The sequence below is a fragment of the Malaclemys terrapin genome, chromosome 1, assembly GCF_027887155.1.
Source record: "Malaclemys terrapin pileata isolate rMalTer1 chromosome 1, rMalTer1.hap1, whole genome shotgun sequence".
Taxonomy (NCBI): domain Eukaryota; kingdom Metazoa; phylum Chordata; order Testudines; family Emydidae; genus Malaclemys; species Malaclemys terrapin.
In genome coordinates, this window is record NC_071505.1 from 65,969,120 (window position 1) to 65,979,701 (window position 10,582).

At 35.4% G+C, this 10,582-nt stretch overlaps 1 protein-coding gene across 3 annotated transcripts in view; it reads left to right on the forward strand.

The window, feature by feature from the left end:
* Positions 1–10,254, forward strand: part of CNOT2 (CCR4-NOT transcription complex subunit 2) — a 122,321-nt gene extending 112,067 nt beyond the window's left edge. For all 3 annotated transcript variants that reach the window (XM_054026360.1, XM_054026369.1, XM_054026350.1), the window contains 3 exons: positions 86–186; positions 1,304–1,448; positions 9,103–10,254. In XM_054026360.1, coding sequence (XP_053882335.1) covers positions 86–186; positions 1,304–1,448; positions 9,103–9,189 — 333 coding nt within the window. In that variant the 3' untranslated portion in view covers positions 9,190–10,254. The remainder of the gene's footprint in view (positions 1–85; positions 187–1,303; positions 1,449–9,102) is intronic.
* Positions 10,255–10,582: the final 328 nt, after the last annotated feature.

Below are 10,582 nucleotides of genomic sequence, written 5' to 3' on the forward strand. Positions count from 1 at the left end.
CTTGTCACGTTTAAATGGTATTAGCTGTCATTTATTTTATTTACCTTTTCTGGTTTTTAATCTTAATTTTTTTTATCTTTTGCAGCTGGCTGCAATAAAACTTGGCCGATATGGAGAAGATCTACTGTTTTATCTCTATTACATGAATGGAGGAGATGTATTACAGCTATTAGCAGCAGTAGAGCTGTATGTTCAAAATATTTTGGCCAATTTGGTAATATGATAGAATGACAGTTTACTCTAGTAATCATGTAGTAAATCTAAAATTCTGCTTTCCAATTTACTTCTAAAAGCTAGAAAAGCTATTTTAACCCCGAAAAATAGAGGCATGGTCTGGGCACAGGGCTGTAATCCTGGAGCTCCTGAATTCTAATACTTACTCTGGTACTGGTTCCTTTCTATAGTCTCTCCATTTGTAATAAAATGCACCTGCCTCATATGGGTTTTGTGTTGCTTTTAAAGCACCCTGGAGACAAAAAGTGCTACATAAATGCCAACAGTTGTTAAAATTAATGGTATGGAGAAAGTGAATATGAAAGAGTTATTTACCCCTTCACATAACACAAGAACCAGGGGTCATCCAATGAAATTAATGGGCAGCAGGTTTAAAACAAACAAAGGGAAGTACTTCTTCACACAGTGCATAGTCAATCAGCCTGTGGAACTTGTTGCCAGGGGATGTTGTGAAGGCCAAAAGTAGAACTGGGTTCAAAAAAGAATTAGATAAGTTCATGGAGGATAGGTCCATCAATGACCAACAACTAAGATGGTCACAGGTACAACCCCGTGCTCTGGGTGTCCATAGTCTCTGACTGCCAGATGCTGGGACTGGATGACAGGGAATGTATCACTCGATAATTGCCCTGTTCTGTTCATTTCCTCTGAAGCATCTGGCATTGACCACTGTCAGAAAACAGGATACTGGGCTAGATAGACCCATTGGTCTCACCTAGTATGGCCATTCTTATGTAACTATCTAAAAACAAAACAACAAAATGGAGGACAATAAACGTTCAGAAAATGGTTTGCTGCTGGAATAGGCCAACTTCTTACCAAGCATGGCCAAGATTTTGGTCCTACCATTAGGACTGTATTTAATAAATGGTTATATTGAGCAGATAAGTAGGTGTTTTATGGACTTGATTTTATGTCTTACAAAGTTTTTTTTTTTTTTTTTTTTTTTTTTTTTTTTTTTTTGGGAATAGTGTAAAACAATATCTGCTTGAAAGGGTGTGTGTTTTGTATTCTGAAATCAAAGCAACTAACATTCAAAATTCTTTTTCCTCCCAATTAAAAATGAAAGATTTAACCGTGATTGGAGATACCACAAAGAAGAACGAGTATGGATCACCAGGGCACCAGGCATGGAGCCAACAATGAAAACCAATACATATGAGAGGGGAACATATTACTTCTTTGACTGTCTTAACTGGAGGAAAGTAGCTAAGGTATTTTTTCTTCCACTGTGCAGATTTTTAAATCTATCAACCGTGTATTTTTAAAAATCTTTTTTTAAAATCCCCTTTTTTACTGTATGTATGTGTGTGTGTGTAAATATTCATTCTGTATCCCACACACTGGCTTTCTGACTTGAATTCTGATGTAGGAGGGAATAAGAATTTCCTAAAAACACTGGTTCATTACTGGAGGGGTGGGGGAAGGAACTGTCTTCTCGATCCCTTCAAGAGGTAGAAAAATGCAGAATATCATTTTTCAATAGTTCTAGTTAAAATCCAAATACTTCGTTCTGATTACTGAGCTATGGAGTAATTACTTCTTGCCATTTAGAAGTTGGGCATGCAAATACTGTACTTTGTTTTAGAACATTAAAAACAGAGCACAAACCTTTATTTTCAAATTAAACCATTTCTCCTTTATGGTGTTCCCTCCACAGATGCACATTGTAGGAGATTCATGCTTTGTCACTCGAATTACAGAATCCTTTCATATTAGGAAATATTTTGGGGCATATGCCAAAGCTCCTCAGAACTAGTGTTCTTGGCCATAGGGGGGTGTTCAACACAAAAAATATCCCCACTTCTGTTCATCTTGCTTTGTTCTTCTTTGGTGGACAAAATCCAGCCTCACTGTGTACAGGATCAATGTCAAGATTTTATAGAATTTTATTTTTCTCCAAAAATGTAGTTATCGGTGTGTTAGTAGTTTCCTTAATTTTAAGATCTTTTTATGGGAGTTTTTTTCCCTCACTAGAATTTGACTATCAACTGTCCAATTCCAGAGGAAGCAGCGAAGATTCTCACTTGCAATACTCTGGCATTATATTTACTTGAACACCAAGGGAGGAACTGACTTCCATTGTTGTTATGAGATGCTGAGTGCTTTTATGGTATGATGCATTCAGAACAAGGTGATGTCTTCAGCGCTATCTCTGGCATGAGTTTAACACCAAAAAAATAAAAAAAGCCACCCAAGAACCTTACACTAAATGCAGTGCAATTTATTGGATCAATGGTCCCTCAAGAATTCACTGAGAAGTTTTGCATTTTTATTTTATTTTGTCATGATAGGGTCATCTGGATATAGCATGGGTTTACAATGTTCAAATTTAAATATCTGATCTGCTACAGAATAGCTTTTTATTTGAAGTTCCACATTTCTTATTCATCGAGGAAAAGGGAATATATATGCCTTTCTCCCATTTCCTCTGTTTCAAAGTTGATAGGTCAGGCCCACAGTGATCTTGATATCTTCAGCTCAGCAGATGTGGATCTTGAATATTAGCCCTTTTCAAGAATCTTCCCTATAACCTATTATCAGATTCTTTATCTCAAGAAAGAGGGCAAGTATTTCATCCAACTTGAGATTTCCTTAACCTGAAAGCCTAATTGCAGGATTGTTTGTTGGTGAGTCATTGCACTTCTCTGTGTAAATCACATCTCTGCTGTTTGGAATCATGAAAATATTCTTCTAAGCAGCTATATGTCTGTAGGTGAAAGTATTTTCAGGTTTAACCAGAGTCTAAAGGGGGTAGTTCCATTTTCTCCCCTGTAGCAGTTACCTTGAATTTTCTGTTACCACAGTGGACTCAGGTTTGTCTTCATCTACATATAGTATATATAATAGGTTGTCTCTGACTACCATATTAATGTGCAAGAGTATTCAGTATTTTCAGATCCCTCAATAAAATGGCTTCTTATTAGTCTGGTGAATGTGAGAACATCTAGTTCTCACAAAGTTTATGGAATCTTTTTTTTTTTTTTTTTTTTTGACGTCTTGATATGTTATCTTTTGCATCTGTAGTTAGGTTTTGTTTTGATTTTTTGTTGTTTTTTGACTGACTAACACAGACGAACATTTCCACACTTCAGGTTTTAATGGCAAAGCTGCCTTATACAATTTTTCATACGGGCAAAATAATTGTAAGGCCTCAAACAAAATTGGCCTAGATGAACTTGGATTTTTAACTGAATTGGTTGATTTCTTTATCAGTTTTTTTTTTTTAGTCTTAGGTATGCTGTCAGTAATGCTATCCTACATGCCTGAGACGTTCAGAGAGGTATTACCTTTTACCTTAATAGTGGGGGAAAGGCCCTATTGGAAATCTACAAGGTTGTTTCTCGCTTTTGACGAAGAGTGAAGGCCAAAACCTTTCAGTTATAAATGGATCATATTATGTATTCAGACATCCTATGAGCTTATTTGAATTGCTGTACCAGAAAGAATAAGTGCCCACTCTGCCACAGAGGTAGCAGCCTGCATAGCTGCTATTCACTATATGCCTGTAGTAGAAATTGTAAAGTTGCTTCTTGGAGCTTGATTATTCCTACTTTTAGAAAGCAGTATTCTCTTTGCAGAAGGTAGATTGGATGCTGTATTCAGGAGAGCAGAACTTCATTCTTTTTGACTAGTGTACTCCTCGTCCTTCTTCCAGGGGATAGGTAGGCTACAGCAGTGTCAATGAAGAAAGATTACTTTTACCAGTAGCTGTTGCTCTCCCAAATATATTGTCTCTGCAGATCCATACAGTTTCTCCTACCTCCTTCAACTTCACAAATTGACAATAATTGTCCACTATTAGGGAGGAACTGAGGTCTAGTTAGGGAAAGAGGTAGAGCTTTTATACCTTTTCTAGAATTCTGGATCCAAGGAACATGCAAGCGATAGTTTTAACTTATTGATTTCTTGTTAGTTTGGAGCAAAATATACCAGGCAAGCTGAATATTGATGGAAGGGGAGCTATGGAGGACTATGGGGAAAATTTGCTTTTTTGAGCAATGGAAAAATAACGATTAGGCTAGCTCTTACTATCTATGTGTAAAATTCATCTAAGACAAGTGGGAATTTCAGGCACAGATGGAGGGCAAGTATATGTCTGTGTAGTAAAGTCCGTGTAGTAAAAATGCGATCTCTAATATTAACCTTTGGAGTCAGAATTTCCTAAGAGTTTTAGGATAATAAGGACATGATTAAATTTAAATGTTTTTAATATGAAGGGTTAGTTGTCCAAGTGACTATACTTCTAAATCCCATTAGAAAAATTAAATTCCAGGGCAGTACAAATATCAAAGACCGTGGAGAACGTATTCTGATCAATTGCAACCACATGGAGTCATTTTTAAAAGATATTTTCCTTGTACTTTGTTTTACTGTAACAGATACATTATTACCTAATATTGAGAATATCAGTTTGCCAGAAGAGCATATTAATAACTGCTACTTAATTGATCCATGGATGTGGCTTTACTGCAGTCAGGTTAGAATTATCTGCAATAAATTACCATCATTTACATCTGTGCTTTAAATAAATTATTTTTTCTAGGTGCTTTATAATCTTTCCTCTTGTTTTAATGTATATGTGCATTCTTTGGATGATATTACTAAAAGTGCCAGACTGTTTTTTTTAAATATAGGCTATACTTGCAATTTAATAAAACTCTGTGACAACATCCTAGACTGGTTTTAACAATCTAATAAAAAGGATTATACATAATCCTACTCCGTGAAATAGCAAATAACATTAATTTAATAAAGAATGAGTGTTACTGTACATTCACCTTCCGTAACAGACTGAAAAAGGAAATGAGTGAAAATTGAATAAGCATTGAGACAGCGTCCTAGATTGTTTTGAAATTCAAATTAAATGAATTCTCCATAGACATTTAGTTAAATAGCCCAAGAACTTGAATAATGAAGAAGTTTACTTCATATTCACTGTAAACAGAAATATTAAGGAAATGTTGATCACAACTATGATATGCTTATGGCTTTTCATCCTATTCCATGTAGAAAGTACAATATGGTTAGAGAAATTTTGATTTTATACTGAGCAGGTAAAGCAAAAGAATACTCACTGTAGCTTCCTCTGCTGAAGCTGCTGGGGTGATGCTGAAAGGCTCAACAACAAGAGACAGGAAAGTGAAGACAATGAGACCCAGCAATGCCGCCAATGATTACACATTACTAAAAGAAAATTCTCTTAACTAAAATTTTATAATTTCTCTATTCAAAAATGAGGAAAGGTGATCCCTGTTAAGAAACAAAATTAAAACCCTTGTTTTATTTTTCCTTCCTAGAAGCTTGAATTCTTTATGGTAGCGAAATGTAGACATCAGAAAACGTATTCTTTTTTTTTTTTTTTTTTAGCAAGGGATGCTGCCTATACTAAATATCCTTTCAAATATTTACGGTTAATATTTAAATATTTTTTTAATTATTAATGGAACAACATTTAACTTAATGACAAAGACATGCTATAGAGTAGTAGGTTCTAGTTCCTAATTTCTGTTTGGGTCTTTTGTGTCCATTTTGTAGCAAGTATTGTTTCTAGGCAAATTGAAAACTGTGTCTAGTAATGGAGCTTCCAGTGTTTCCCTTGGTAGACAGATTCACAGTCCAACAGACTTCATCATTTTTCCTACATTTAGCCTGTTTAGCCTACATTTGCCGTTGCTCTCTTTTATTCCATTAATCCTCTTTAAACAGTTCTCTTCCATATTTGGTGTTCACACCTACTAAATATTTTGTATAAATACATTGATTGCTGTGACATAACTCACTCTTTGTGACTGTAATCAGAATGACACATGAAAAATAAGATTCACTTCACAGAAAATTTCTTTAGCATTGGATATGCTTTGTGGGATTTTCCCCCCTAAGTATGGAATCCCTATTCTTGGTTAATTCAAGGTATTTAAAAAAATCATTGTTTCCAAATGAAAAATAAAAGCAATTAATTTAACCAATGTTTGCTTAATAGACAAGCTGGAATTTTTCCATTTCTTTGTATCTAATAAATACAAAAATGATCAATGCAGTTGTTCATATCCAAATCTATGATGGCCACTACTAACTAAAGTGAAACGTAAAATAACATGTATGAAAGTATTTTTCTATGTGCAATAAATACACTACTTTTTGGTTTTCAAAAATATTTGGTCAGTGAATTATTTCCCCCTATATTGTTAAATATAATAACTGTTAAGTGTAATTACACACTCTGAATGTGGGATCTTTTAATACTTCAGCATACCTGAAGCAGCAATAAAATGACTGACAAACATTGTTTTAATGCTTACAAAATTTGCATCCTATAGGTGTTAATATTTCCTAAAAAAATCTGTCACAGTAACAAATCTCAATCCATATGGCTCTAAAGGAACCCTCATGAGCCAGTAAGATTCCTTCCTTTAGACTCCAGGCATTAATTCAAGTGGCCGCTCTCTACATGTAGTCTTGAATGCACTCCAGAATATGTGAGGGTTTAACATTCACCTGTTTCCTTGCTTAATAAGTTTTGTTAAAATAGCAATTCCCCAATTGTAGTCCATATACTGGTAATGATCTGCAGAGCCTTTTCTGGTCATCTGCAGAACATAACACTCTGAGAATCATGAACTGGAAGGTTGGAGAGAAGGTACTTTGAGGGGCATTTTTCTTATTTCAAAGTGAAAGACAGGAGAATTTCAGAGTTAAAGACTCTATCTTAAATTATACCCCCAAGAACCATGTGTGGAAGTGTTTTCCCCACACTGGTATCCCTTGTTTCTCTTCCCCTCCACCCCAAAAAGAAAGAGAGCTCATTACCCCCACCCTATCCATGGACGTGCATGGGAGGGTGGGGTGGAATTTACCCACCAACACTAATACACTGGCACGCTATATTAAATATTTTCCACCTCAGGTCCCCAGGAGCTGCCACAGCCAGGAAGCTGGGGTGGAGGATGGGATGAATGTGCGGGCCAGAGCCACAGTAGGGAGACAAAGCTTTCATGCACATGGCCATGGTCTTGTAGATGCTGCTGGGATTCTCGAGGTTTGTGGAGAGCTTTATTTGGGGGATATAGATTCAATTAATTCTCAGCATGATTCCCTAAATTCCCTCATTACCATGGTGAATTTTTTCTCTATGCCAGGTAACTTTGTTTCCCCTTAAAGATCAAAGGCCTGGGATTCAGAACTCCTGAACTCTAGTCCCAACTCTTGCACTGATTTGTATTCTAATTCATTTTACCCATCAGTAATAGAAATAATACTATATTTAACTACCTCCCAAAGGTGTTGTGAGGCTTTATTAATTTTTTCAATACTTTGAGTATGTTCCTCAGTAAGAGTTGACATAATCTCTACCCAGATAAGTTTTTAGAATCTGTAGGAGGTTTGTTTTTTGAGATAATAAGCTCAATAAATTACAACGCTGAAGGCAGAAGTGTTTATTTAGCCCGGGATGATCATTACTGAGTTATCAGAAAGTATCCTTAAAGTATTGTACTAAATTTTCAATGCACTTTTTGAATGCAAATGCAATGAAAGGGGCTTGGGGAGCTGTCAAACTACTAAAAGGTTAAAAAATGATTTTTTTTTTAAGCCCAGTTTGATGTATATTTTTGCATATACCCAAGTTGTATGCTGAAGATGCCAATGTGAGAACACAAATTGGTGATCACAATTCAAGATCATGCAGTGGAATTGTAATAAACGCAGAGCACTGCATATTCATAGCAGAGTTGTCAAGAGGTATTTAAATGGTAGGTATCCCAGCAATCTGATTCGTCCTGGTTGCTAGCCATTTAGAATATATTCACATACTTGAATGGCTGGAATATTTTTATAATTATTAAGCAAATCAAATGCCCACATAATGCAAGGAATTGTATAAATGAGAAAGAAACTCTGCATTTATGAATTATTAGCTGTAAGAGCCTCATACACTGGCTGAGCATTATTAATATTCAGTATAATGGTTTATAAAGTGCTTTGAGGTCTTTAGAAGAAAGCCACTACTGAAGTGTAGTGTAGTAGTAAAGAGCTTCTATATATGGCTCAGCAAACCTAAAGGAAGGATGGATACACCTGAAGTTTAACACTTCACCCAGCTATAAACGGTAGTGGAATGCTTTGTTACATCTGTATTGGGAGCATAAGCTTTCGTGGGTAAGAACCTCACTTCTTCAGATGCAAGTGAGGTTCTTATCCATGAAAGCTTATGCTCCCAATACTTCTGTTAGTTTTAAAGGTGCCACAGGACCCTTTGTTGCTTTTTACAGATTCAGACTAACACGGCTACCCCTCTGATACTTTTACATCTGTGATTCTTAAGTCGATTTAAATCTCCTTACATGGTGGTTTATTCTTCTTACATTTCATATCATGAAGAAGAAACCTGGCCTAATGGTATTTCTGACTAATTTGCGTTCCACCAACAGTTGGCATGGTGATATGCCACAAAATACCTCAGAACTCAGCGTTGTGGCATCTAAAGTAAATCTTAGGAAAGATCTTTTGAATTGCTGAAAAATAGCTTTACTAAAAGTTTAGTTGACTTACCTGCACATTTGTGTCTTGTCTGTATGTTTAATAGTTTTAAGTGCTCACAACTAGGTTTCTGAAGCTAACTTGCCATTTAAAAAATGGGTAAGACGGTGCTATTGCAGACACTGCACTATATTATATTGATTTTTTTTTAAATAACTAACTATGGTCACAAAAAATGTATTTTTTGCCTCATTTATATAATAGGAGTTAAATCAAGCTATTTCTAAAAGCATCATTTTATTTAAAGAGAAGTTGCTCGTCATGGATACAGACATTTGCATATGCAAGGGAAATATCAACAATTAAATAATCCTTTTTGTTTAATTGTAGGAGTTCCATCTGGAATATGACAAATTAGAAGAAAGGCCTCATCTGCCATCAACCTTCAACTACAACCCTGCTCAGCAAGCCTTCTAAAGACTTCCCTTTTCTTGGGGTATGGCTGTCTCAGCACAATACTCAACATAACTGCAGAACTGATGTGGCTCAGGCATCCTGGTTTTAATTCCTTGAGGATCTGGCAATTGGCTCATGCAAAGGGTCACCATTTGAGGTCCTGCCTTACTAATTATGTGCTGCCCAACAACTAAATTTATAATTTGTTTTTCTTTAGTTTGAGCAGGGTCTGAATTTGTTTTTGTTTATTTTATTTTATTTTTTGCCAGCAGACAAGCTTGGGTCTAAAGACAAGCGAATACACTGTCAAAAATTTACCACTTAGTTTCCAAAATGTAAAAAAAAAAAAAAAAAAAAAAAAAAAAAAAGCAAAAAGACAAAATTAGACAATTTGCATTGTTCATTGTAGCACTATTGGTAATAAAAAATGTTTGTGCATTTTTATGTGAAGATCCTTCTCGTATTTCATTTGGAAAGATGAGCAAGGTCTGCTTCCTTCATTTTACTTCCCCTTATGTTTTTGAAAGGCAGTTTTCGCCAAGATTAATGCAAGAATATCTGACTGTTTAGAAGAAAGATATTGCCACAACCTCTGGTTAGTTTCCAGGGTTGTGTATTACTGAGCTTCATCTTTCCAGAATGAGCAAAACACTGTCCAGTCTTTGTTACAATTTTGTAATAAATGTGTACATTTTTTTTAAATTTTTGGACATCACATGAATAAAGGTATGTATGTACGAATGTGTATATATTATATATATGACATCTATTTTGGAAAATGTTTGCCCTGCTGTACCTCATTTTTAGGAGGTGTGCATGGATGCAATATATGAAAACGGGACATTCTGGAACTGCTGGTCAGGGGACTGCTTTGTCGCCCTGTGCACTAAAGGGCCAGATTTTCAGCAGCCAAGGACATCCATACCCAAGTGAATGTGATGGGACTTAAAGAAGTGAACTGAGACAATTCACTCTGGCTGTTTGAACAGCAGCGTTTCATAGGAAGAGAAAAAAAAAATCAATCTTGTATTTTCTGACCACATAAAGGCTTCTTCTCTTTGTAATAAAGTAGAAAAGCTCTCCTCACTGCAGTGTTGACTTTGATTTGAGATTGTGAAATCATTTCTTCAACAATGAAAAATGAAAATAACTGTTGAAGTATTAAAAATATCAAGCTGTACAGTGGTTAAGACACTTACATTGAAGAGTCTTTTAGCTGCTGATAAATAATTTAAGAGATTATATACCTTTCCTCAGTAGGCCAAAAATTATGGTCAATCTTGTTTTCACATTAAACAAACTAATACAAAATAGAAAATTATTTTTTTTTGCAAATGGGGTTGGGTAATATTTGAAATGATAGAAAAGCTTGTATTAAAATACTTTTCTTTTTGTGATGGGTTTGTTGGGTTAG